This window comes from Leucopleurus acutus (assembly GCF_964270905.1).
Source record: "Leucopleurus acutus genome assembly, chromosome: X".
NCBI lineage: Eukaryota > Metazoa > Chordata > Mammalia > Artiodactyla > Delphinidae > Leucopleurus > Leucopleurus acutus.
Window position 1 is genome coordinate 33,805,761 of NC_139148.1, and position 27,902 is coordinate 33,833,662.

The following is a 27,902-nucleotide window of genomic DNA, read 5'->3' on the forward strand; positions in this document are numbered from 1 at the left end:
CATATAGAAATTATGCAAAGAACGTTTTCCCTTTTGAAAATAATGGAACTCCCAGAGCTAAATCTGTTCAACAACATAATCCTGAGAGACATGTGCTGCTCTGTCAGATTGGCATTCCAGGTCATGTTTATGGAGTCATTGTTAGGACTGGTTTATCCAGGTTCATTCCCATGCAGTAACTCCCAAGGCCACGGCCACTGTAAGGGAGCTGGCTTTAAAGAAGCGATCACCACTCAGGTCCATCGTGCGTCTACTGAGCTCCCACTGCGTGCTCACCCTAGGCACAGTGACTGGCCTTCAAATTAAAAATTGGGGCTCACAGTCAGACAAGCGCTGATTCTACTTAAACGGGCGTCAGGACAGAATGTCTGAATGACATGTTGCCTGGGAAAATCAGGCACAGGATGTGGGTGAGGCTTTGGTGGAGACAAAGGAAGTAAAGGACCTTATTTCCTCCCACAAGACCCTTCAAATCTTGATGGACACACAGTTAACAATACAGGGCAAGATAAACGCGTGGTCAGCACAGACTGTCTGTCAACATGCATCAGTTTATATGCATTGTTTATAAGCTTACCCTGACTTGAACTTCTCTTAAAATATCTTTTCTTATTAACGTGGAATTTTTTGTGTGTGTGTGGTACGCGGGCCTCTCACTGTTGTGGCCTCTCCCGTTGAGGAGCACAGGCTCCGGACGCGCAGGCTCAGCGGCCATGGCTCACGGGCCCAGCCGCTCCGCGGCATGTGGGATCTTCCCGGACCGGGGCACGAACCCGTGTCCCCTGCATCGGCAGGCGGACTCTCAACCACTGCGCCACCAGGGAAGCCCATTAGCGTGGAATTTGATCCATCTTTTCAGAGCGCTGATCCAGTCTCAGGTCATCTGAGGAATGGAAGTAAGGGAAGTGGTTTCTCCCCACAGCTCTTCCTTCAGTTAGTCAGCCCCTGTTAGGGAGGCTAAGGCTTGGGGCTCCGGCCACTCATCCGCCTTTGTGTGTGTGAACTGGTCCAGTGGCTTTTAACTATGAGTGAGCTCAACTTGGGGCTTCCACAGAAGAGGCGTGCCATAGAGGGAATCCCCCAAACATTGAGCTTCTCTCACTTTAGCCGCTACAGCCGATCCTGATTTCTAAGTACATAAATCTCCTTGTAAGTGGCTTTGCTGGCCCCAGTTCCTAATAGGCGTTCACCTTTATGCCGTCTATTTAAATATCTGGGTCATCAGTGAAACCAGAGGTGTGAACTACATCCAGACAGTCTTAACCTCTGGTTTGCTCACTTCTTCGTTTTACACACTCCTGGGGACCAGGAGTCAGAGTAAGACGCTTTCTACCAGTGTAAATCAAAACCTAAGTCCTGTTTCAAACATTTTCAAGGAGAACTCAACAATACTTACAAATGAAAAGCAATGCCAAGAGGCTCAGGAAAAGCTGCCCTTAAAATTTCTCCCTGATATTATATAGAATGTTTCTCAATGTGCTAATAAACATGGTGGGATTTTTTTTTTAAATTCTGGGGCCTTTCTTTAGGGATTTGTTTAAGAGGGAGGAGACCTAAAGTCCAGAATCTTTTAGAATAATATCCAGGAAATGTGAAACGAATTCAGGGCTGCCCATTCTCTCTCATTTCCTAGTGGGATAGTCAGAGGCCCTGATAACATGTTTGGAAGTTTCCTGTGACCCTTTGTTGAATAATGGAAGTAAGTATAAGGTGGAGCCGCTTAGGCTGCATTTGAAGGGGTTGAGTTTTTCAAGTGGTCTGTCGCTTTGATAAAGTGGTCTGTATTATGATTTTAGCAGCTGCGCAGCCCTGATTTTCTGTGATAGGCCTATTTCAGATGTCTCTACAGTGTTCAGACCCAGTTTTTAACTCAGAAAGTACTGTCACCATATTGATCCATTTCCATCACTTCCTGGGCCTCTAGGACGTTAGAGGTGATTTGGTCTCCAGCCAGCCACCTGCGCGAGCCACTGCCCAGCTCGACTCCCCCAGGCTGGGCACAAAGCCCGGCCAGCACTGGCCGCTGGTAAAAGCTATTGGCCAGTGTGGTCTGCACCCTAGCTAACAGCTGGGCTTGATCTTGGCCCCTCTGAGCACCTCTGGGCAGCTCAAAGAAACATGTAAAACTTTAGCTGGGAAGGACTCCTGTAGACATCACTGGGGTCAGTCCAGTCATTTCACAGATGAAGAACTAAGGCAACATGACTGGTTCAAGATGGTGGAGGCATATTTAAGACATCTGGGAGAAGGAAGCATTGTTTGCTGGACTGACAACATTCCTGCAGCCATTTCCTATGAAATGATCAGCGGCTTCACTACACAAGTGAGGGAAGAGCCTTTGATGAGTCCACAGCCAGAGCTGGAATTCCTGACTTTTCATGTTGCTGTTCAAATCCCTTTTCATATTTCACAAGCATCTCTGATCTGTAAGACAATCTGCACTTCAGACCCTGGCTATACGGTCACTGATAAAATCCAAATAGAACCTAGCATTTGTGACACATCACTCCAGGCTCATGACCTAGCTCCTGGAACTTGAGTTCTATGAATTGGCTATAGGATGAAATGATATTTAAACACAAAATCTCAGCAGGCTTTACTGGGTACATAAATAAAGAGTGCCATGTCTGCTCATGGGCGCACCTGGGGTCAGGGAACTGTGCTGGTGTTTTGTTTCCCTTTGTTTCCTCTTTAGAGGAGAAAAAAGTATCTTTCTTCCATGTCTTCCACTTCTTCTATTAGCTGCTACCTTCACAGATGTGTCCACTCTGTTCTGTGTCTCTTCACTGTTCCCGTCTTCCAGCATTGTCCTCCCGCGTTGTAGTGCCCACCTGCCTCAAGCTATAGCCCTCATCCTTCCCACTGTTCTCTGCTTCCGCTTCCTGAGACACGGTCCTCCCTTGCTGTCACTTCTGGCCTCAGCCCTCGCCTGCAGCTCAGACTTGCTCCCGAACTCCAGTCCCACATCCACAACTGCCTTCTGAACCTGTTACCTCTGTGGCTTTTTCTTGCCTCAAACACAACAGAAAACAGAACCTGGACCAGATGGTCTTTGGGTTTCCTGTTGGTTCTCAAACTCAGTTTTAAGAAGTCAGCATTTAAGAGCATCTCAGTACTCTCTCTTCCTCTTCTCAACTTCCCTAAATCTTTTTAATGATACCGCTAACCTCCCCACCATGGAATGTGTGTCCTCTTCTGCACATATACACATGCACCCACGCACATACAGACATAAAAATGACAGAGCAAAGGGGTTGAACTGGCTAACATACTTGCCTAGAAAGAAACAGCGCAAAGCATATGTCTTACTGCTCTTAAGATGACAGTGTCATCTTCATATAAAAAGTAAAGCTTGTTGATATGCCAGTGAACTTATGTATTTTTAGATGTCTGGGTACAAGTACAATGCATGACCCCCTTTCTCTTTCCCAGCAACCACTTGTCACCTTGGAAAGCTGGCAGAACAGTGGTCTCGAGTCCAGAAATGAGCTGACTTTCCTATTCCCACTGCTGACAGTTTGTCAGTCACAGGGAGGACCTAATAAACTTCCCGGAGCTTATTTGCCCAATGGCACATGTATAAATATATTTCAGAGGGAATAAGCATGTCAAGTTTGAAATTCAGATTTGTTCTATCAGAATGTCATTGCTGGAGGAAGCACTGGAAATCAGGTTTTTCCACCTCCTGATCTTACTGAAGGGGGAACTGACGCCCAGAAAGGTTAGGTGATCTGCCCAAAGTCACACAGCTTATTAATGACAAAACTACAACTGAAACGCTGGTATTCTAGCCCCCAGCCCAGAGCTCTTCCATTCACCTGCCTTTTAAATATGCTGAATCCCTTTCTGCCACTCATCTGGAGTGAGTTCTCAAGCCCACTGAAAAACCCCAATAAATCCTGGTTCTTAGTCTATTTTAAAACATTAAGCATTTACACAAACAATTCATAATAAAATCGTAAGTTGTAACCATGACAGATTCACACTGTTACTTCTTCAAGTCTAAAGAGAAGACCATGAGATTATGGAAGCTGCCGATTTCTCTACCTTCTGGTTGCTTTATCCATCCCTCTAAAATCAGGTCAGAACACTGCAAAGACTGGCTCTCCCCTGCCGTCGCCTCAGCACACACGCTCCTGTAAGAACGAGCTGAAAGCATAGTCTGTCGGCTACTTTTCCTCTTAAAATCTAACTTCCAAGGGCCTGTATTTTAATTATTGATGATGTGTATAGAGTTTCTGTGTCAGGCATTTTTTTCCTGAGTTATAGAATCATCTGGAATGGGGGAAGAACATTTCTCAGTATCTCGGTGTAGTTGCCGAGAGTGAATTAACCTGTAAACCTCTAGGATAATTGAATTGTAGCTTTCACCTGAAATGGCTGTCTAGCTGAGATTCCTGCCTACACTTTTTTCTGCATGTTCCTTTCAGCTGGTTTTAGATCCTGTGTTTTCTATCCCATATAACTTCTTAGGGAAGAGTGCCTCTTCTAGATAGCTTGTGCTTCTATAATTCGATTTTCTGTAATCTTTGTTTTCCCTTAGTTTCACAATACATGGCTCATGAGCCCCACTTTCTACATGAACGTCTGCACATTATCCTAACGATGCCACAGATTCCTATTCAGTATATTATGTAGTTAAAGAAAAAAAATATATGTGGGCTTTATTCTGTCAGACCCAAACCTGGCACAGCATTTCATGGGCACAAGAGGAGCGGCTACAGTTTAATCAGAAGGTCTGTGGTCTGAGTGCAGAAGGTCTGTGGTCTGAGTGCACTCCCACATTTTCTTGTGGGCTCAAGAAAAATGCCTCTGGGGAATGGATAAAGAAGATGTGGTACATATATACAATGGAATATTACTGAGCTATAAAAAGGAATGAAATAATGCCATTTGCAGCAACATGGATGCACCTAGAGATTGTCATACTGAGTGAAGTCAGAGAGAGAAAGACAAATACCATATGATATCACTTACATGTGGAATCTTAAAAAAGGCTACAGAGTCAGTGGTTTATCCTACAATCAGATAAGCTGCTGTTTATTAACACATTTTCAAGTCTTTAGACTAAGAGATTGGTTCAAGATGGAGTAGAAGGACGTGGTCTCACTGCCTCTTGCGAGAGCACCGGAACCACAACCAACTGCTGAACAGTCATCGAAAGGAAGACACTGGAACTCACCAAAAAAGATACCCCACATCCAAAGACAAAGGAGAAGCCACAATGAGATGGTAGGAGGGGCGCAATCACAATAAAATCAAATCCCATAACCTCTGGGTGGGTGACTCACGAACTGGAGAACACTTATACCACAGAAGTGCACCCACTGGAGTGAAGGTTCTGAGACTCCCATCAGGCTTCCCAACCTGGGGGTCTGGCAATGGGAGGAGGAATTCCCAGAGAATCAGACTTTGAAGGCTAGCGGGATTTGATGCAGGACTTCGACAGGACTTGGGGAAACAGAGACTCCACTCTTGCAGGGCGCACACAAAGTAGTGTGTGCATCAGGACCCAGGGGAAGGAGCAGTGACCCCATATATTTCGAGCTGTGTTGCAAGCATGCAGAAAATGTCAAGCCACCATGAGATGCTGGGAGTTAACAGAGACCAAGAGACTTAGCCTGGCTGCTGCTGGTGGGCGCCAGGCCTGCCCTCCTGGCTTGTGGCTGAGGCGGGAGCCTGTAAGGTGGCAGGGCCTTCACCAGGCCGCTTGCGTGGTTTACCTACGGGCTCTGATCTGTCCCTTCCTTGGCCACACTATTGGCTGCTTGCTAATTGGTTCTTCTGAGAAGGAAGCAAAACTTCCATGAGAAAGCCAAAATCGGTGACACACTGCTTGATTTCGGAATTTGAGGTCTCTGAAGATCTGAGACGCAAAATTGCTTTGGCGAGCTCTGAACCCACTCATTCATTGCACCCCAGAGCAGAAGAGAGAGGTGAAGAGAACCTGTCCTTTACTTTGCACTCTGTGGGTGCTCATCGAGGCACGTGTAGGGGTGAGTGTTGCCGTGTGTGTTAACAGGAACCAAGAGAAAAAATCCTTTTGTCTTTGGCTTGTCTTTGTATGTTTCTTACCCTTGGTAAGAAGCATTATTATAGCGGGAAAATGTGAATAAGTACTTGGTTATTGTGTTTTGTGGCTCTTCAGCCCTTTGCTTGTAGTTCTTTTCCTCCAACTGCCTGGCAGTTTCTTCCAAGAGTCACCCCGAGTCCACCACCAGTACCACCACGAAATATGGCTTTCCTCACTTCAGGGTGCACTGCGGCCCAACCTTTTCCTCCATTGTCTGTTTATTTTCTTCTCCTTTCTCCTTAGCACTGTTATTTCCCCCAGATTATGATGCCTGCTCAGATGGGCATTCTACCATTTCCTCAGAGATGTCCAGAGGGTATATAGCAGGTGGATGGCTAACATGAAACTTCTCCCCCTTTAACTCTACAATCAGATGCTGGTTCATGCATGTGGCAGACACGTACTGGGCATTGACTGTACACAGAGCCCAGAGCTCCTGCTTTTGAGGGGCTCACAGTCCTGGACGTGCATGGGAGGGGGATGGGGTGCAGCATGATGATGGCATATTTCCAAGTAAGTTCTGTTTAAGGAGGCTGGGAGGAGGGCGTCCAGGGTACCCTAAGAGTTTAGGACGCAGACAGGTAGTGATAGGAAGGGTAAGGGTTCTAGGTCAGAGGATCATCACGAGCAAAGGTTGAGAAGCAGTCAAGTACAGGAAGCGCACAGAGGACGACTCCGTTTTCCTGGAAGTACATAGAGTTGACAAAGACTAGTGAGGAAGATGAGGCTAAAGACGTGGGTCTGGGCTGTGCAGAAGGACTTGCCTCTGGAGTTCAGGCTTCCAAACACAGAGCTGGCCCATCAGGAATGTTTGAGTAGAAGAAGAGCAACATTGGAGAAGGACTTTCCTCTCTGGCTGGTTTTTAGATTCCTGGCACACAGGTGCTGGAAGAGGCTGGTCTATCCCAGTCTCTACCTCATTCAGAGGAGGAGTTCCTTAGAGGATGTCTGAGTTGGTCAAGGTCAAAACATTGGGTGGCTTTTTCCCCAAGCAATATGGTGCCCACAATGTTGTGTTTGTTTGCACCCACTGGCAATCTTTAAGAGGCACCCTTGGAGGTCTGCAAGAATAGTCTTTTTGCAAAAAAAAAAAAAAAAAAAAAAAAGAATATTTGTGTAACTTACATTATATGAACGTTCCAACAAGTTGATATCATAGGTTTTGTACTTTCCATGAGGAGAGGTTTAATACACAAAGCAATGACTGCATTTGCAGAAATTATTTTTTGAAAGGAAAGGAATAAAAACGTTAATATTGTTTGCCTTAAAAGCAGGATTTGTGTTAACTTTGACATACTGCATATAATCTTTGTTAGGGTAGTAAGCGAACTTCATGAAATCACTTGTGACAGAAATATAATATCGGACTCTTATACTTGGTGAGTAATAGACACTTTCATTAAAGCCATTGTGTTCCCAGGGAGATCAGCTCGGTGCTTTGTAACCACCTAGAGGGGTGGGATAGGGAGGGTGGGAGGGAGGGAGACGCAAGAGGGAAGAGATATGGGAACATATGTATGTGTACAACTGATTCACTTTGTTATAAAGCAGAAACGAACACACCATTGTAAAGCAATTATACTCCAATAAAGATGAAAAAAAAAAAAGCCATTGTGTTCCAATAATGACTGACACTAGTAGAGTATAGAATGCAGCTACTCAGTGTATGTCTGAAAGGTTACTGAATCTTTGGGGGCAATCATATGAAATTGCAAGTGTCTGGATGAGACATATTCGGCCTAAACAATGAGTAGTTTAACGGAACTTTTTGGTTTTGTTCAGTACACTGACATTGTAATATTTACACCTTTAGGCAGTTAATGCCAGAGGGGGAAGTAGGGGAGAAAGATTCTCTTTGGTTTCATGTTAAGTTACCTCTCAGTATTTACCTGATGGAGAAGTTTTGTAAGTATCTGGCATGCGAAAGACCCTGTTTTATAAAATAGAGGTCTAAGACCCAGAGGAATGAAATGTATTTGTCAATGAATGTTAAGCCTTTACTCTGTGCCCGGCACTGTGCTAAGCGTTGAGTACTAAAAGATAGCTCAAGCGCTGTCCTTTCCACCTAATGTCCACTGCATTCTTGCCCCTAATGAGTAGAGAGCTGAATCTTAAATTTTGATTTTAGTGGAGGAAAAGCATTTTGTTTCCATTTGGAGGAGTATGGCAGAGGTGTTCAAGGAAGGTACTTTCTTTAGCAACCACCAGGTGTCAGTACAGGACTTGGAACTCTTGGCAACAAATGCATTCTTGGTTTTCCTAACTCGCTAAGGCCGTGCCCATTTTGACTTTTCAAAGGCGGCAGACCGCCACTGGGCCACTTTCTCCCCAATATTAGTGTCAAACACTTTCTCCTCAAGACTGCATCACATTCCTTCACCTTTGCCTTATAAAAGTAGCACAAGTTCCTCGACCTTTTTCTACTTTAAAGCTTTTAATTCTGTCTTTCATGGTGATGGTTCTACAAAGTAGGGAGGCTATCGGGATGGGGGTAGGGGAGTTTCACGAAGCTCTTGTTGCCTCCACTGATCCCATCCCCCAAACCGGTGGAGCCCACTCTCGGCTGATACGGGGAAAGGTGGAGGGTCTGTTCTTTTTCCTGCACAGAGAAACAATCTGATGGTGGAGCCTGATGGCTCCGAACTGCAGAAGGAAGTGTACAGAGAGAAGCTCCTAGGCATCTCCACTGGCCCAGCCATTTGCTCCCTCTTGCAGTGGTATGTGTTCACTTACGGACATTAAGGAACAGTGTGTTTGTTGACTGACAGGGGAAACCTTGGAGAGGCGGGTCTTGATTTGTGTCATACAGGTTTTCACCAGTTTCTCATCCTGCCTCCTCACTTTTTTTTTGTTTACATATATGTAAATAATCATTTTCTTACATTCTCTTCCATTATTGGTTATTACAAGATAATTGAATATAGTTCCCTGTGTTATACAGTAGGTCCTTGTTGTTTATTTTATATATAGTGGTATGGATCTGTCAATCCCAAACTCCTAATTTATCCCCCATTTTCCCCTTTGGTATCATAAGTTTGCTTTCTATATCTGTCAGTCTGTTTCTGTTTTGTAAATAAGTTCATTTGTATCATCTTTAGACTCCACATATAAGTGATATCATATGATATTTGTCTTCCTCTGTCTGACTTACTTCACTCAGTGTGATCATCTCTAGGTCCATCCATGTGGCTGCAAACGGCATTATTGCATTCTTTTTATGGCTGAGTGATATTCCATTGTGTACATATAACCACATCTTTATCCTTTCTTCTGTCAGTCTTTTTTATTTGCCTCCTCACTCGAATGGGCAGGCTGCACGGGGAGCTGAGGCATTTGGTGTGGGGCATCGGGGGATAGGGTGGGAGAAACTGGGGAAGGGCTTCCTTGGACATCCAAGCGTTTTTCGAGCCTCATAAGATGTCAGAAGTGGTGGCAGCTGGAGGGATGTCAGTTCGAATGAGCTGCTCAGCTGTTGGTAAACTGAGGGAGAGACGGGCTGGGGAGCTAGAGACACAAAGTCAGCCACTGGCTTCAGCAGCTAAGGCTCCTGGGGTGTGTGGCCTGCAGGGGATGGAGAGTCAGGCATGGCACGCAGCCCCAAGTCTATGCCCTGAAGTAAGGGCCCGAGTGATGCAAGGCTCTATGGGGCAGACACACTGGGGGGATTTCCTTCGGGCCAATCAGCGCGACTTGACAAATTGTAGTACAGCTAATTCCAGGCACTATTCAGATTCTGTTGTTTTATAGTGAATAAAATATTGTAAATAAGGCAGCACATCAATAGGGATTCAAAAATAGTTTCAGTATTTTGCTTTTGTAGAGATTTTCGTCATGAGAGTTAAAGAAGATCACCTTTTTCTTGAAAACATCACGTAGGATGTCTTTAAAATATTCCGTATACACACATTACGTTGAAGAGGGCGGCTGACATTCTTACCGGAGTCATGCCCAGCTCTGCGTTGAGCAGCAGCTCCCAGACCAGATCCGGGAAGGCTCTCAGACCTGTATTAGGATTGAATGATTGATTGATTAATTGAATTTATTTATTTATTTATTTATGGCTGCGTTGGGTCTTTGTTGCTGCGTGCGGGCTTTCTCTAGTTGCCGCAAGCCGGGGATAATCTTCGTTGCGGTGCACGGGCTTCTCATTGCTGTGGCTTCTCTTGTTGTGGCGCACGGGCTCTAGGCGTGCGGGCTTCAGTAGTTGTGGCACTCGGGCTCAGTAGTTGTGGCGCACGGGCTTAGTTGCTTTGCGGCATGTGGGATCTTCCCGGACCAGGGCTCGAACCCGTGTCCCGTGCACTGGTAGGAGGATTCTTAACCACTGCGCCACCAGGGAAGTCCCTAGGATGTACTTTTTAAGCAGCTTTTTTTTTTTTTTTTTAGAAGTTATTTAGTGTTGGCTTGACTTACAGTTGATATGGTCCCTGCATATGGGATTGTGTAAGGGACAGATATAGTTGTCCAAAATCAAAGTGTCTTTACTGTGTGGTGGCTTTAGTTCATGGGCTCTGGCCTCTCCCACTGCTTCAGGAAATCCTACAGCAAGTGCCTGCTTGCTCCCGGAAACTGGAGTCTTCAGATTCCAGCCACATTGCTGTGTGTTAATTCTCACCTCTCAGCAGCAGTCTCACACTCCCCGCTCCTGCTTTTTTTTCAGATCACTGGGGTGATCCTGCTGGCCGTCGGAGTCTGGGGCAAACTCACTCTGGGCACCTATATTTCCCTGATTGCCGAGAACTCCACAAATGCTCCCTATGTGCTCATCGGAACTGGCACCACTATCGTCGTGTTTGGCCTGTTTGGATGCTTTGCCACATGCCGTGGTAGCCCATGGATGCTGAAACTGGTGAGTAGGTCACAATGTAATACTGCTTTCTGATTCTGTTTTGTAAAAATATAAATCACGTGAAAGCAAAGTGGCCCTTCTTGAAGCCACAGATGAGTCCTTAATAGTCATTGACTCTAATTTTAGTGCAGGCTTTTACCTAACCCACCCTTCAATCCCCTAGAGGGAGAAACAACCCCACATACAGCCTGACACACACAAAAATCCCGTCCTGGTCCCTCAAGGTAGATGATGACAAAGCAGTGGCCAGCGGTTCTAATAAGCCATTTATAGCCTCGTGGCAAGATGCCCTGTTCCAGTTTTGAATTCTGTCTTAGAAATCTCTTCAAGCGTGTGATGTGCAGCCGTGGTGGGTGAGGCAGCACCCCGAACATGAGCAGCCTTTCATTTCCAAGTTCCCAGTGGAGAAATACTTTTCTGCCTCCTTGAGCTGGGCTGTGCTGGGATGCGCGGGCACGCTCTCCTCTACGCCTGCACAGCCTGGCTCCGTGCAGTGGGAGTTGAGCTAAGCCAGGGCTTCCCCACTCAGCAGACACAGCAGTGATGTTTCCCAAAGGGTAAGGATAGGCTGTTGAGAGGCTGCTGCTGCAAGTCTTAACTTTCTGGTAGACCAGTTGCCTAATTCTCTAGTCTCTTGCCTGTGCTTTTCATCAATAAGAGTTTATGTGGAAGGCTTTCCCAGATAAAAGGCAGCAAGAGCCTCTCCTCAAAAGAAAATTTTGTTTAAAAGGATTTCTTTCTCTGAAAGGGGAGAGTAGAGATTCCCTCGGTGCTGGGTGGCCCGTCCTTTCTTGTTTAGCCCTAGGTTGCAGTAACCCATGACACCGTCTAGTGACAGATACGGGTGTGAGGGTGATTCACTCCAAAGGAAGCACCTTCCAAATGGGCACTGGTCAGTCTCTTTGTTGGCAACCTGATGGAGGTCGTGCTTGATTTGGCCATTTTCTGTCCTGAAGACCGTGTGGGAAGCTGATAGCCTGGCCACAGCTAATCCTTCCAGGTTGGTGGAAAAGCCGTAGTGAGACCACATAGCGGCACTTCTGCTGCTGTCACCTCCATTAGCACTGAGTCTACCTTCCAGTACCTCTTATAGGCGCCAGTGTTTCCTTTTGGTCTAGTGTTGTAGTTTTCAACTTTGATCTGTGCCTGAGTCACCTGGGCTTTTTAAAAACACCTCTGCCAGAGGCCAACCCCCAGCCAGTGGAACCAGACGCTGTGACGGCCAGGATCTGGCTCCACATTTTCTGAAAGCTCTCCAGGCGTGCTATTGCACAGCTGGTGCTGAGACCCTCTTCTTCAGTACAGTGAGTAGCAAGGGAAGAATTAACTCCAGAGGCATGGAAAACAAACTGCTAAAAAGCCATCTGTCCAAACAAGAAGGGAAGAGACCTGGAGACCTGACTGACCCTGATGCTAAGTGGCTTAAGTCTTGAGGGGCAAGGATGTAACCTCTTTGGGCCTTTGTCCCCATTTATGAAAGAACAGTTTTGGATTAACCCACCAAGGTTTCTTCCGGCCCAAAGACTATGACTGAAGCAGGCAGAAGTGGGCATGCAACAATGGAGCCGTCATCTCTGGCTTCTTCTGAGTTTCATACCATGCTGCCATTTTCTCCTGACGCTTGTGAGCTTACTAGCAAGTGACCCTTTTGGCGAGTAGAGAAGTTTGGGGGGCTTGGTGTTGGTTTTGGTCTTCTAAAAGCTATCATTTAGTTCCTTTCACCCGCTCGATGTTGTCCTGTGTGCATACTCCATTTTATTTATTCCTCACCACCGCCATAAAGTTCAGGTTGTGTTTTCATGTTACGCGATAGACTCGGAGGTGAAATACCTTGTCCAAGTTCACACAACTAATGTGCAGAGAGCTGGGACGGGAAACCAGATAGGTGTCTTTCGAAAGCCAGGACTATTTCTACTCCAGTATTTTCATTTGGAGAACACTCGAGCCCTGCCACCTGGATTTAATACAGGCTCTCCCCAGCGGGCCTTCTGAAGGAGCAGCAGCTCTCCTCTGGAAGCTTCCAGAAGCAGAGAACCTCCTAGGGACGTGAAACTGCTGATCTAGCTGAACAGAGCAGAAGTCACTTGATTAGCTGTCCATCTAAAGTTTTACAGTCCTCATTTAACCTCATTAATTGCAAAACAATTGAAAATAACTCTTTTCACTTTATGGAGGCCCAGAACCGCGGCCCCCTTCCTAAGAGCTACACCGCAGAGTCAAAAGTTCTTTCTCCCACCTGCGTCCTGATGATGACTTTCTCACAGGACTTTCTGGTGGAGTCTAGGCCTGGGGTGAGAGTCTCCCTAGAGTACGTTGTGCTTCTAATTGCATTTTGTACCAAGTTGAGAGAGAGAAGTCGTGTACACGGAGCCTTCTATTCAGAACTGTGTGTTTGATACTTTAGTTGTCTGTGCTTTCAGTGCGCGGAGACACTTTTATTAATATTTTGAACGAAACCAGCATTTTAAGGCAGTATTTCCTCCTTTGAATATATGTGCCCCTGGCTGAGAAAAATAATTTATGATCCCATGCACACATATACACTTTACAAGTAAGCAGTATGGCCACGTGCAGTGTACTCAAATTCTAGGGCATCACCAAAGGCCATTCCCAACATTCGGGAGCGTTGTATTTCATTCTGAGATGAGAAGAAGCAGATTCTAAGACATATGCCTCGTAGGAGAGGAATCAATTCTCCTTCCTTTTATCTGCTTTTCAGTCACAAAAATGGAAACCCTTAATGTGTCAGAAGTACCATGTAACATCCCTGAACTTAGGCACTTGCACGCACGCGCACACACCCCCACACACTTGGAAAGTACAGGAAGCATGAAATGTGTAAGAAGCACTGGGGGTTTTAGATGCTTGCGAACATTGTGGGTCAGCAGCGGAGCCGATCTGCTTTTCAAAAGGCTATCAACTCCGCAGGCAGAACAAGAGAGGTAAGCGACCCACTGCTGTGGGTGCCGCATTCAGGCCGTAGTGAGGAAGGGTATCACGTGGGCCTGTGCACATCTGGGCCGCTCTGTCAGAATGGGAGGGATACAACTCCAAAGGAAGGGGGTTTGAAGCCACTTCATAGGAGATGTGCTTAAGGAAACAGGAGGGCTTGCCCGAACTGAGAGAAGCAGCCGGTCCCTCCATGGCTGTATTCACACAGACGAAGGGCCGTGGCATGGAAGAGAGGTCACACTGGTTCTGGCGTCTCCTGAAAGCAGACCCAACACCAGTAAGTGGAATTTACAAGTAGGCAGACTGTGGCCAAGCGGAAGGAGCCTTTCTGGCCATCGGAACAGTTGAAAACGTGAATGAGCTGCAAGGGATGGGCGGGAGGGAGTGGTCTCAGCTTGCAGACGCCAGGTGACCCTGGTGAGGAAAGTGGTCTAAAGGACTCACAGAAAGGGTGGAACTGTGTCCTGTGCCCTCCAGAGTACTTTCTACCTCGAGGAGCCTAACATTAAGAATAGTGGATACTTAGTTGTAAAAAGCCCTTCCAGATTTCTCCTGGTTGAGCTGACAGGCATGATGCCGGTCCCTGGATGCACTGTCCTCAGCCCGTGTGCCCCCAAATGCTTATGCACGTCAAACAGACACGTGCTTATATGGAGGCTCGCATGGGAACATCTGGAGAAGAGGCTTTTTCTACTTTGCCTTCTAGGGAATATGACAACTTGTCTAATTCCCCCTGACAAGAAGGGACCTAGCCCAAAGCAGCACTGTTCTCCCCCCGCCATATCTGACTGTGTCCTTGTCCACTTGCTTTGCAGTATGCCATGTTTCTGTCTCTGGTGTTCCTGGCTGAACTCGTGGCTGGCATTTCTGGGTTTGTGTTTCGTCACGAGGTGAGTATACACCAAGTGGAGAACTCAGTTCAAGGGTCTTTGGGAGGAGGATTTGTGAAACGTCTTGGAATGTGTAAAGGATGCAGAGAAGCTAGCTGGCATCTCCAGTGGTATTTGCTAGTTTCCAAATGCCATGCACTATGAACTGAAATGCCCAGAAAATTCTACAGGTGGGGATTTCGCCAAACTTGAAACCTTAGTTGTTGACCCTCACTCTATTTCTTTATATAGCTGTCGCATGAAAGGATTCTCCGTTGTTGGATTTTTTTTTTTAATTTATTTTTGGCTGCGTTGGGTCTTCATTGCTACGCACGGGCTTTCTCTAGTTGCGGCGAGCGGGGGCTACTCTTCGTTGCGGTGCGCGGGCTTCTCACGGCGGTGGCTTCTCTTGTTGCGGAGCATGGGCTCTAGGCGCGCGGGCTTCAGTAGTTGTGGCACGTGGGCTCGGTAGTTGTGGCTCGCGGGCTCTAGAGCGCAGGCTCAGTAGCTGTGGCACACGGGCTTAGTTGCTCCATGGCATGTGGGATCTTCCCGGATCAGGGTTTGAACCCGTGTCCCCAGCACTGGCAGGCGGATTCTTAACCACTGTGCCGCCAGGGAAGTCCTTCCTCCTCCTTTTAAAAAAGTGACCTTCCATATAAATACTTTAAAAGTAGCCACTTCAGCAAGGCACAAGTGTATATCCGTATATCAGAGGCCAGAGGCAAGCCAGACAAGTCGTTGGCCAAAGGCGAAGTGCTACATTTCCCCTAAGCAGCCTATGCTCTACTGTCTGCTCCCTAGAGCCCCTGTGGGGTGCCCCCTGCCGCCCGGGGGTGAAATCCACACCCCAGTGGCGAGGAGCCCTGTGGCTTCGCTTGGTGGTGTGGGAAAAGGAGAGAAGACAGTCACGATCAAAAACCCCTACAAAGCTGCGCTTTTTTATTTACATGTAAAATTTGAGATTTCTACAGCTGGGGAGAATGATTTTGAATCCGGTTTTGCGATCAGAACTGCTAGTTTCAAGGACACTCCCAGCTGTCCTTTGTCACATGTGGCCATCCTTCCATGTCCTGTCACTGAGGCTGCTCTATTTGGACAACGTGTAGATGCTAATGCAGGGACGAGCTGCTCTCACGCTGTCTGTAGCTGCCGTGGTATCACTTTTCAGATGTGTATGCTGATGATAGGTCAGAAAGTGTATACGCTACGATACAGTTCTGGTTCTAACTCCCCACTCCCCAAATTCATTATTGTTCCCTGTAAATAACAGTAAAGATAGAAGCAGCTACACGTGTTAGAATGGAAAGAAATAGCAAGACGGAGGTAGGAAAGTCAGTGAGGTCGAGTGTGATAACTGTGCGTCTTGAAGTCTGGCATGACCTGTTCCCAGGCCCTGCCTTTGTGCTTGGCCAGGTCAAGTTCCCAGTGAGCCTGCCTTAGGCGCTTTCTCCCCGCTCTTCCCCTTTACCAGATGTGGCCTCTCAGATGCCAAGACGGACTTCTAGAACCATTTCATGTGGGCACTGCATCCAGAGCTAGATCCCCCATTCTTATTCTCAGCTGAGGTAAAACCTGATACCTAGGACCTGAACATCCTCACCTGCCTAACCGCTTGTCACTGAAAAACCATTTAGGGAAGTGGTGGCTGGGGGTTGCAGTGCCACTCTTCGGCCACCAGGAGTGGTCTTGAGTTTGGCTAAAGAGTCAATCGCACATGATGAGAATAGGTCACAACCTAGCAGCATTGACCGAGAAGGATACGGTAAAGGAAACGTAGCTTGCAGGCAGGGCAGCAGTGGGCTTGTTTCTTCAGTGGGAGTCCTCAAAGTGGTCCAGGCTCTAGTCTCTGTAGACCTGCGCACGCCTAAGAGACGATGCACGTGCAATGAAACGAGAGACACAGCTGGGTGTGGCAACCACCCTGGCTTAGAAGCTCCATGTAAATAGTGTCTCTTTATCTCTTGTAACTGTCCAATGGGCATAGCGTCCAGTATCTCAGCAAGGAATGTGCCTAGTTAGAAGCAGCTTAGCCCTAAGCTTCCCACCAGGCTTCCCACCAGGTAATTATTGTCATTTTCTGAAGTCCAAGGCCAGAGTCATTTCACCAATCGGGGCACTTTTTACCATAAGCGGGGTTGCCTGGTAACACACCTGATGCTCCGCCTTCAGTAGGTTTCCAGGAAAACAGAACTTGAAAGCTAACCCAAGGTCAAATGTGTTCACAGAGAAGGAGAAAGGGTTTTGCTAACCATTTATTAACAAGTAAAGTCCATGTCCTTTAGTCTCTTTTTCTCATCTCAATGAAGACAGGTAAGTGAAAGCTGGTTTTGCCCCACTCCTGTATGGTACACTAGGGATCTGATTCTGGTCAAAACATCGGTCTTCCTGCCCACCCCACACACAATGGCCTGTCCTTTGTCATTCTTCCGAGTAAGGGCAGAAAAAGTTATAGAAAGCAAGGCAGTAACCAATTCCAAGAAAATAACTAGAAAACCATCACAGCCCTTTCCGAATCTGACGAAGCCACCTGAGTGGCTCATTGAACTAGGCAGGGTTCCTCCGGATTGGGGGTAAGGGAACATTTTTTTTAAACTCCTGAGCTAACAACCCCCTTGGCCGATCTTCTGAGCTCTTTTGTCTCAGAAAACAGGGCATCCCCTCCCTGGCCTACATTTATTCGGAGACTTTCAGAAGAGGCTGTTTTGGGGTGGAAGTTGGTACGAATCTGTGTCCATCTGGGCTGCAGTGGACCAGAACCACATCACCCCTTGTCTCCCCTAGATCAAGGACACCTTCCTGAGGACTTACACTGATGCCATGCAGAATTACAATGGCAACGACGAGAGGAGCCGGGCAGTGGACCACGTGCAGCGCAGCGTAAGTTCCAGGAAGGAGATGGGGCTGGCAGTGGCCTGCGAGGTCGGGCCGTGGACTTGTGGGCTGCCGGTGACGCCGGACCGGCAGTGTTTGCTCTTGAGCCCCACTCTCCGCCTCTTGGCCCAGTTCCCTTTCCAACAGTGGACATCCAGTACTTTTTCAGGGTCCGGGGATCCAGGTAATTGGTGCCAAGAAGGACCACTCCCTCCGGTTTGCTTTTCATCCGTTAAGGATGTGAGCATCCCAAGGAGAGCTAGTTTGCCCTTAAAATCTGAAGCCTTGGAACAGTGAGTGTAGGACCGCCTGACTTCGAGTTGGCTCCCTAAGACCAGCCTTCTGGAAATGGTGTCTTGAGGCTGGGCGGTGAGCTCAGGTGAGCTGTGTTCACCGGCTTGGGCGGTGCAGTGGGGTTGGAGAGCCGATCTCAGAGCAACTGAGGATCCTGCAGGCGTGTGAATGGCCTAGGCTGCCTGGTGCTTCTCGGAGGATATGAGGAAAGTAGCTGTTTCCTGCCTGGAGGTGCTCAAGCCTGACTGCCCAGCAGGATCATCTGGAGAGGTTATTTTGTTTTTTTCTTTTCGCGGTACACGGGCCTCTCACTATTGTGGCCTCTCCGTCGCGGAGCACGGGCTCCGGACGCGCAGGCTCAGCGGCCATGGCTCACGGGCCCAGCCGCTCCGCGGCATGTGGGTGGGATCCTCCCGGACCGGGGCACGAACCCATGTCCCCTGCATCGGCAGGCGGACTCTCAACCACTGCGCCACCAGGGAAGCCCCTGGAGAGGTTTTTGATTGAGCGGTGTCTTTTATTGTTGTGTTGTTTTGTTTTGACTTCAGAAGCAGTATTTTTATGTTTTTGGTAATTTATTTTGGTAGAATCTCAAAGTTACCCAGAAAAGCTGCAGGAATAGTACAAGGAGCTTACCCTTTTTACCCAGATTCACCAATGATATATTTTGCCCCGTCTGCTTCAGCATCCTCTATGTCAGCAGTTGGCACATCTTTGCTGTAAAGGGTCAAGTAGTAACTATTTGAGGCTTTGACGGCCATGCAGTCTCTGTCACAACTACTCAGCTCTGCCTTCGTAGCACAAAATCTGCCCTAGACAACACGTAACAGAGGCACAGCTGTGTCCCAGTAAAACTTGATTTACAAAACCAGGTAGCTGGTGGGCTGTAGTTTACCAACACCAACTCTCTCTTCCTCCATGTGCATCTTTTTTCCCCCCCAAACCAAACCATTTATGTACGTATTAGTACAGATCTTGGGGAGAGCTTTCTAAAACCATTTTGGCCTGAGCCCCCCCATCGACAGTCCCGACTCAGTAGACCTCTACGTCTGTCTCTTTAGCAGCACCTATTCACGCAGGTGATTTTGATGCTTAGCCAGGCCAGAGAGCAGCTGCTGGCTTTGGGAGGTGGAAACCAACGCAATGTGGCGCCTAGGACTCACTTCGTCCGCTGAGTTCGCGTGGGTATGCCAGTGAGTAGAATCGTTAGCGGAGCTTCAGCTCATCTTGGCTCACCAAAGCTGTGCCTGTCGACTTAGGGCCTGGGCCCATGTTTTTCTTTTAAAAGCTGCAAGGCGCTGGGTGCAGAGACCACAGTGCCTTTGATCTGCCACACTTAATTCTTTTCCTTTTCCCGTTAACAGCTGAGCTGCTGTGGGGTGCAGAACTACACCAACTGGAGCACCAGCCCCTACTTTCTGGAGCACGGCATCCCCCCAAGTTGCTGCATGAACGACACCGATTGTAATCCCCAGGATCTGCACAACCTGACCGTGGCCGCCACTAAAGTGAACCAGAAGGTACTCACTCCCTCTTGGTCCTGATGGGACTCAGTGGTGAATGTTTGGGGAGGGCTTTTTGGTCTCTGTGAAATTATGACAAATAGGTTAGAAATGATAGTCTTGGACAGAGTCAGGAATCTTCCTTTGTGGTTCTTTCTGGCCAGGGAGAGGCACTGGGCTGCCCACTTCTGAAGGAGAAAGGCTTGCCTCAGCCAGACTCTACGAGGCATAGTTAGGAAGGGTTAGCAAGTGGTTCCTGTTAACCCTGATGCTGATGTCAGGGAATGTGGCCTTCTTTCTGGGTGTCTGTCTTCTGCTTCATGTACCTTCGAAACATGAAATTATTCCCAGCTGGGTGCCGGTCCTCAGCGGAAAGAGGGAGTTGAGTTGATAGACAGCATCTGCTTCTGCGAGGAGGGTGGCCTTGATTTTAGGGACTTCACTGCATTGGGAAAAGAAATCAACAACTTCAACTCACTCTCAACATCCTGACTCCCAAAGAAATTAGAGAAAAAAAAAAAAACTGGCCAAGAGAAATTTGAAAGTTAGTACATAGTAGAAATGAGGGAAATGAAACTTAGGTAGAGAAAAGGAAAATCAATTCTGTATTCCACTCTGCAGAGAATCTGATGAAGACATGATACAGCTGTGTGTGAGGGCTATCTATTCTTAAACATTTAGGGAAATGCCAGATAGAAACTATGTCTTGCTGAAACAAAAGGGAGGAAAAAAACCCTACTGTTGAGTTTACCTGTGGTTATGCCACCATCAGGTAAATTTTCTTTTCTTACTAAGGTAAAGTTCCAGTTTTCTTTTTTTTTTTTTTTTTTTTGGCCATGCTGCACGGCACGTGGGATCTTAGTTCCCTGACCAGGGATCGAACCCGTGCCCCCTGCAGTGGAAGCTTGGAGTCTTAACTATTGGACTTCCCTGGAGTCTTAACCAGGGAAATCCCAAAGTTCTAGTTTTCTAAGGTCTTCAAAATTCTATGGGATCTGGGCCAACTACTGAATAATTCACAGAAGATAGCCATCCTTTCAAGATAAGAATGTTAAGAGATGGTTTCTATATTTTACCCATGTAATGTTGGTATTTGTAGCAGAACTGCTGGCAAGGCATTGTTGCCATATTCTGGAAGCTCCTTTTGTCATTCTGGGTTTATTACTTGGCTGTTGGTGTGGTGAGATAAGATGTTCAGTACAGACAGCTTCTTGTGTGAGCTAAGAGAACATCTGTTCCAACTGGAATTTTTTATGAACCCCACGTTTGAGGCCTCCTTCACCTCTCGTCAGCAAGGTGACTTCTGGTTTCTTCATGGACACCTCCACTTAGCATCCGTATATGTCATTATGCTGCCACTGTATGAAGTGCTGAGCAGGCCTGGCACTCAGTGGATGCTCCGATGTATAGAAGGCAAGACGTGCTTTATGGAGTGAGATATTGGCACAGCAGAGCCTCAGGAGGTCCTTTGTAGAGGCGGCAATCATCAACCTTGATAAAAGCCTTGTTTCTGAAAAAAAATTTCACCCAAACTACTTCTTTTGTGAAAGTTGAGGGCTTCGAAGTCAGGACCACAGGGTCTGGAGTCAGGCTGCAGTTTAAATCCTGGCTCAGCCACTTGCTGGTTGTGTGATCTTGATCAAGTGACTTAACCTTTCTCAGCCTTGTTTTTCTCATCTGTAAAATAGAGAGAATAACAGTTCTTGCCCCTTGGGACTGATAGGAGAATTGAATGAGATAAAGCATAAAGCACAGTGCATGGCAGAGAGTAAAGGACAAGATGAACGTTAACTGTAATGTTAAATGGTAGCTGTGGTGTAAATGTCACAACAATAACGGTGACGTTTGTCTTCCACCCTACCACACTGTGCCTTTTATTAGAAATGATGCAGCAGGTCCTTGTAGGGAGGGTCTTTTGTTTGTATTCAAAAGCAGGCTTAGAGGCAGATCCTACAGTGCATCTCTAGAATCCTTACAATGATTTCCAGAAAGATAGGGGAGCATTTTTTCACTTCACTGATAACCTACAAATTGGCCTCGCTCCCAGCCTCCCCCCCCCCCCCGACAATCCTACTTTACATTTTCCTGGGTGCCTCAGATACCTGGAAGAGATACTTCCCTTTTACCCTCCAACCTGGCTCCCTCTGTGGAGAGAAAGTGAATGAAAACTGAAATTTGCCTAGGAAGTTTCATTAGATATTCTCATTTAATGCCCACATGAACTTCTCAGACCAATTACTTCCCAGGCCTGAGTCTGTGACACCTCATCTATGAAAGGTAAGGAGTGCGGATGGGGTGGAGATGTGGAGTGATAGTCGATGCTCATAAACGTTAGCCTCCCCAAACTGACTCCCCCCCGCCCCCAGGAAGATTAACTCCCACCATGTCCTAGTTCTGTGGAATCCTGTTATATAAAATACATGTATTCTCAATCCCCATAGATCTTTCAGTGTCTTGAACCCTGTGCCCTGATAGCACAGAAAGGTGGCTCTGGGCTCTTACCTGGCAGCCTGAGAAACCTACCTTGTACCAATCACTGGCAGAGAGCAGGAAGGTGAGAGCGGTTAAGCAGGATATCTATCGTTTTGTTTTGAGGACAGCTTTGATTTTGGTTTTGCTAAGCATGATGATCAAACGTCCACAGGTTCAGTTAGCTAACAGCATTGACTGACCCCTACCCCCTAGGCATTCCTTGCCTTTTTTTTAAAGAGCCAGGGCAAGAGGAAGAGAGTTATTCTGGTTGGCAGCTCCAGAGGTACCTCCTCCCAGTACCTGCCTGGAAGCAGCCGTGCTACTCCTGCTACTGAAAAGCCTGCCACTTGCAGGTGTTTCCCATCGGAGGCCCTGTTGATTTAGACTTGCTGAGAGGGTGAGCAAATTACCTGTTCTGTTTCTGGGTGTTTCCTAGGACATTTAGCAGGTCTCTGTAGATTGTTCTCACACCTGACAATCAGGCTTTCATTTTCAGAAATTAAGAGAGATCGTCGTGGTTAGATAAGAGAATTTTCGGGGAGAACTTGAGGTGGAAGGCAAACGTGCACTGGGGTTGTAGGATCGAAGCAGTTCGGGCAGTCTGCAGAGCTAGGCCAAGACCTGGAAAATGGGCTTGTGGGTCCATAGAGTGAACAACAGAGGAAAAGCTGGAGAAGGAAAGCATTTATTGCAACCTGGGTCTTGTATCGTTTAAACAACAATGAAGAAGCTAAATCACTTTCATCTTTTCACCTTAAGTAACTCTCTTATTGCTATAATTTATTAGTTTGCTCTTTGTTTAGAGTGAAAAAGGGTGGAGGAACTTTTCTTAGCGAAGAGTGCTTCTCAAACTTTAATGGACACGTGAAACATCTGGAGGTATTAACATTCATTAAAACTCATTAAAAATGAGTAACCCCGGGATCTGGCAGATTCTGGTTCAGTAGGTCTGGAGTGAGGTCTCAGATCCTGCATTTCTAACAAAATCCCCAGTAATGCTGCTTCTGCTGCTTGTAGCAACACCCCGCTGCGAGGAGCAAGGTTTAGAGAGAACGATTTTGCCACAGTGGTACTAATGCCAGGCCCTTACTTCATTTTTCTGTTTTCTCTTAACTGGTTGGAGTGGGCTTTTCAAAAATGTGACTGACTCTGATTTCTACTCCATTGTAGGAGATTTCATACTTTAGAAAAACATATTCACCTTATGTGTAGAATTAAAGTTCACAGCAAAAAAAAAAAAAAAAATAGAAAAAATAACCCTATTCCCCGCCCCCCCCCCCCGCCCAAAAAAAACCAAAAACACCTATCCCAAACTATTTTGCAGAGTAAGAAAATAGCTCACCTCACTTCTCTCTGGTTTTTATTACCGGGTTTGTGTTTCCATATTTTGAGCTGATGTAACACTGGCAGTGGTCTGAACTTCATTCCCTGGCCCAAGCATCGCTGTGGGGAGGAGATACAGCAATGAACAATGACCAGCACAGAAAAACTCTCTCTTAGCTGCTGCCATTTGGGAAAGTGCTAGAATATCCACCTCTCTTCTGGCTTTGACTTCTTCCTAACCCGAACCGACTTTCTTTCCACTACCTTTTGGAAAATAGTGTGATATATAGTTTCACTAGTAGAAATGAAATCAGGGAGCAAGCTTCTCCTATAAAGAGAAGCAAATTGCAAAACTTTCCATGAGCAATAATGCATTTCCTTTGCCACCCCTGCCCCGGCCTTCAAATTTGCATCAGGTAACTAAGGAGCATAGTTTGTCCATTGCATTGAAAACATGTGTCAAAGCACTGCTGCTAAATTAATGCATCTTTGTCTTTGCAAACAGACTGTGAATGCATAGAATATCATTTATTAGAAGATACAGCATTGGCAGACTTTTCACAAGCTCTATGAGAAATGTTAAATCATTAAACTTTGAATTTAAAAATGGGAGACATGTTTTTGGTTGGTCTTGTTCCTCAGATGTTATTACAATTTAGTGGGCCTTTCTTGATTAACAATCATTCTCTTTACCCTGTTTATGAAATTGTCTTGATTTTTCACAGACTTCATACATTCAAGTTGAGGCCCTTTTTCAGAAAACTGAAAAATGACCATGTCTTCCAAAGCTGAACACGTCAGTTCAGAAGTCTAGGTTGATTTGGCCCAGTTCCAAACTACAGAAATACACTCACACACTGACACACATATATATGTTCACTAATTCCTGCTGTTTGAGCTGTCAGGCGTTTTAACAAGAAGTCAGCTTTTGCCTTTGCCTTACGAGTGATGCACAAAATTTGGTGTCCTGGACTGGGTTGATAAAATGTAATCCAGAATAACAACAAAACTAGTTTAGCAACATTGTCGAACTCCAACCAGACCATTTCTTTTAAAGAAATTAAACTTTATCAATATTAAACTAACATTGAAATTGGTAAAATTGGTGTTGGTTTTAACCACAACATGTGGAGATTTCACAGGATGTTAAAGGGAAACTCACTTCATTTTACGAATGAGGTTATTGACATCATAATAGAGAGAGGGTAAGTGACTTCTTCAAGGTCCCATAGTACATCTGTGGAAAATATGACTCTAGAACATGGGATTTTCCCTACTAAAAAAAAGCTTAATGGTCTCCATAGGAAGAACCCTAAAATACCATAAGGTTGGCAGGTATTCAAACACCACCTTCTAACCAGAGGATTTCACTTTATTTATCTAAGATTCTGTCATTTGTTGTCAAAATGCTAGTAACTATGTTTATGATGCTGAGTTTTGCTGATCAGGGATGCAGAATGCCTTTGCACGTGTTTAAGTCTGCTTCTGTATCCACAGCATTCGCCTCATGGATCTTACAGACTTCTTGCTAAATTTCATCATACAACAGAAACGTTTGTGGATGAAAGTGTATATCTGGGATTTACTTTAAAATAATCCAGCCAGGGGATGCGTGTTGAAGAAATTTAAATGAAACAAGATCGGCCCTATGTTCACTGTGATTTTAGAGGAAGGGTCACTTGGGGGTTCTGTACCGTTTGTATGTTTGAGATTTTTCATTCTGTTTGCGGAATGAAGGTTGGGGTGTATGTGGGAGTGTCGCGAGGTAACCCAGCCGGTCTGGCCTGGGTGAAACATGTCTCTGAGACCGTGTCTCTGTTTTCAGGGTTGTTATGATCTGGTGACCAGTTTCATGGAGACCAACATGGGAATCATCGCTGGAGTGGCTTTTGGGATCGCATTCTCCCAGGTAATCTTGCGGTCGGACCTAGCCTTTCCTCTGTCTCCTGCTCTCCTTTCCCTCCCTGGTCTCCAGATCCTGTGGCGGCCTCCCCGTGCCTGGGGAAAGGCTGATGGATGGGGTCAGAACTCCTTGCTCGTTAGTCCTCAGGTCATCTGTTTATTTATTTTCCTTTTTCAACTTAAATGAAGTTTTGCCATCAAGGGAATATTGGTTACAGTTCAACTAATGACTAGCTCCAGAAAAACAACTCCCTTCTTCTGTAGGTCAAATGGAGGTTAGCTGAACAAGGTGCCGCCTTAATTGGAGCCTAAACAACTCCAAACATCAAATGGCTGATTTGGATTCGGGGAGGAGGGTAGGGCTGTTTTCCTGGTTGACCTGTCCCTTTTTGGTTCTTAGTTCCCGGGGATTGTGCATGAGATCGCTTGCTCCCTTTTAAAGAAAGCCGAAATGTAGCAAATTTCATCCTGTCCTCATTATTGGATCTCAAGGTTTGATTATTGTTTCTTAAGAGGAAACTGAATTTGTGTATATGAAATGTTATATGCCTTTATCTCCACCCAGCCTCTAAAAAAGCATGGGAGAAGCCATTATGCAAACTAAGCAAGCCACACATACTCAAGGATGGAACATGATTAAGCGAAATCTAAAATTTTGCCCACCTGCACCAGGCGGTGTGTTGCCCCACAGGCTTCTGATCTCCCGGCCAGTTGCTATAATGTTGCTGTGGGTGGAAGGATCGGCATATATACCTAACAACCAAAAAAAAAATTGATTTATCTTTAACACAGAATTTTTTTCAGACCAACAGATCATTTTTCCAACAAAGCCCAATTAGTGTTACCTCAGTAATGTTGCCATGGCTCTGGTTTTATCTGCCTGAATTCTATATCAGGTCTCCCAGACTATAATTACCCCTCCCTCCACGGCCCCTATACCACTTCCCTTCTTGCTGAGCAATGCAGATGCACTTTAATCTTATTTAAGTTTGTTCCTAAAACATCTTTACTGAAATATGGCCTATAAAGAGAAGCGCACACATTGTAAGTATACAGCTTAATAAGTTATCAAAAAATGAGCTTACCTGTGTACTGACCACCACTTAGATCAAGGCATAGCATGTTAGCCTGGTAGTTTTTGCACATGGAGGGCTTGGCCTCAGTTAAGTCTAATAAGCTTTTCTTCCCAAGAAGTTACCAAACCGTGTGTGACATTTCCTCTCACAAGGGCATGTGGGCCCAGCCAGCACGAGTGTGTATTTCTTGTGGCAGTTTTAAAAATCTTCTACCACGTTTTGTTTTTTTGCGGCTCGGGAAGGGCTTAAACCCTCAACACGCCAACACACACAGACCAGACTGGTGCCACAGACAGTACTGATTAACTCGGTCTCGAGAGACACATCAAAAGAAGTTGCAGCCCTGAACTTTCTTCTGGTTGCTATCCTGTTTCAGTAATAACACTTCAGCGACATATCAGTAATGGCCAGGGGACATTTTAGAGGATTCTGGACCATGTGTCCGATGCAGTGTGCAGGAGGCACCTGGCAGGTGCACATATGGTCTGCTTTACACATGTATGTGCAGTGTTGGGTTAACCACCTACAGGACAGGCTTGTGCTTGCGTTTGAGGAGGACCGTCCCCTTGGAGGAAGGAATATGGCTGCAGTCGGCCCTCATGGCTACCCTAGACCCATGAAGGGACACGAAGCCGGTACTCTCCCTGGGGAAGAGCCAGGACTCTCGTGGATGAAACATCTTTTCATCCAAGAACCTTTCCATGTGGCCACGAGGGGTTGGGAAAACAGTCCTACTTTCATGAGTGAGGTGAACCAGGTCATAAAGAATCTGATTAATACCTCTTGCACTTCTCACATCCCCGTGCAGGGATTTAGGGTGTAGACCAGTGGTTATCTGGCCCGATGAGCACTCATCTCTGTGTGCTACGTGGAAGAAACCCCTGCCGTGGGGCTCGCTGAGTTTGCTCTGTGGCCCTCTGGGGCAACGAGAAAGGGGCTTTGGCCCCAAGGAAGCCCCAGACAGACTCTCTTCACAGAGTTTAGGTTTCTTCAAGGTACCACAGAGTTGTTGGGATAAGAAAACAAAACCCAAAGCCCAGGAGCATCGCAGAGGCAGTACTATTCACCCACGTGGCCGGTCAACCACAGTGGGGCAGAGACTTGAGATCTGCTGTGCTCAGCTTGGGGCAGGGAAAGGGATGGCCACGGCCAGCTGTTATTAGCCAGACGCACTAGGAACTGCAGCTTTTAACGGTGCCAGCAGCCTCAGGGTACCTGGAAGCTGAAGCTGGCTTCCAGTTGTCAGTAGATCCAGGGCCTCTCTGGGACCACGGTGGCCACTTACCAGATGCCCATTCAAGAACCAGCCTTACTCACCTGCCACCAAAGCTTTAGCCACAGGTGTTCAAAAATTCTAGAACAAGCGTTACAGTAAAACTTAGCAGATGTTGGCTGATAACCGATAAATCAGTCACAGTGGCCTATGTGGTGGCCTGCGTATAAGACAGCAAGCTCTGCTGAGTACAGGCCAAAGTGGGTAGGAAAGAAGAGAGCACCTGCCCCACTCCTTACCTGCTCTCCACCTTCTCCTTGCCCTCTTCCTCACCCGCTCTCATGACGTCCACGCTATCCTCTGTTGGAACAAACCGGCCTTGCGCATCTGTTGTCTTAGAAATCAAAGGTAGTATAAAGTACAAGGGAAACTAAGCCGAGTCTAGCCTTTTAATAGACCGTGCGAGAACTCTGTCCTGTTACCTAACTTAGCTAGCTTAAAGC

The 27,902-nt window shown here is 46.5% G+C and overlaps 1 protein-coding gene across 1 annotated transcript in view; it reads left to right on the forward strand.

The window, feature by feature from the left end:
* TSPAN7 (tetraspanin 7) overlaps positions 1–27,902 on the forward strand; it is a gene marked incomplete at its 5' end in the record, with an annotated part of 137,809 nt that overhangs the window by 101,430 nt on the left and 8,477 nt on the right. Inside the window, 5 exons of the mRNA XM_082864766.1 lie at positions 10,734–10,922; positions 14,690–14,764; positions 17,528–17,623; positions 19,276–19,431; positions 25,034–25,117. Of these exons, the coding sequence (XP_082720892.1) occupies positions 10,734–10,922; positions 14,690–14,764; positions 17,528–17,623; positions 19,276–19,431; positions 25,034–25,117 (600 nt within the window). The remainder of the gene's footprint in view (positions 1–10,733; positions 10,923–14,689; positions 14,765–17,527; positions 17,624–19,275; positions 19,432–25,033; positions 25,118–27,902) is intronic.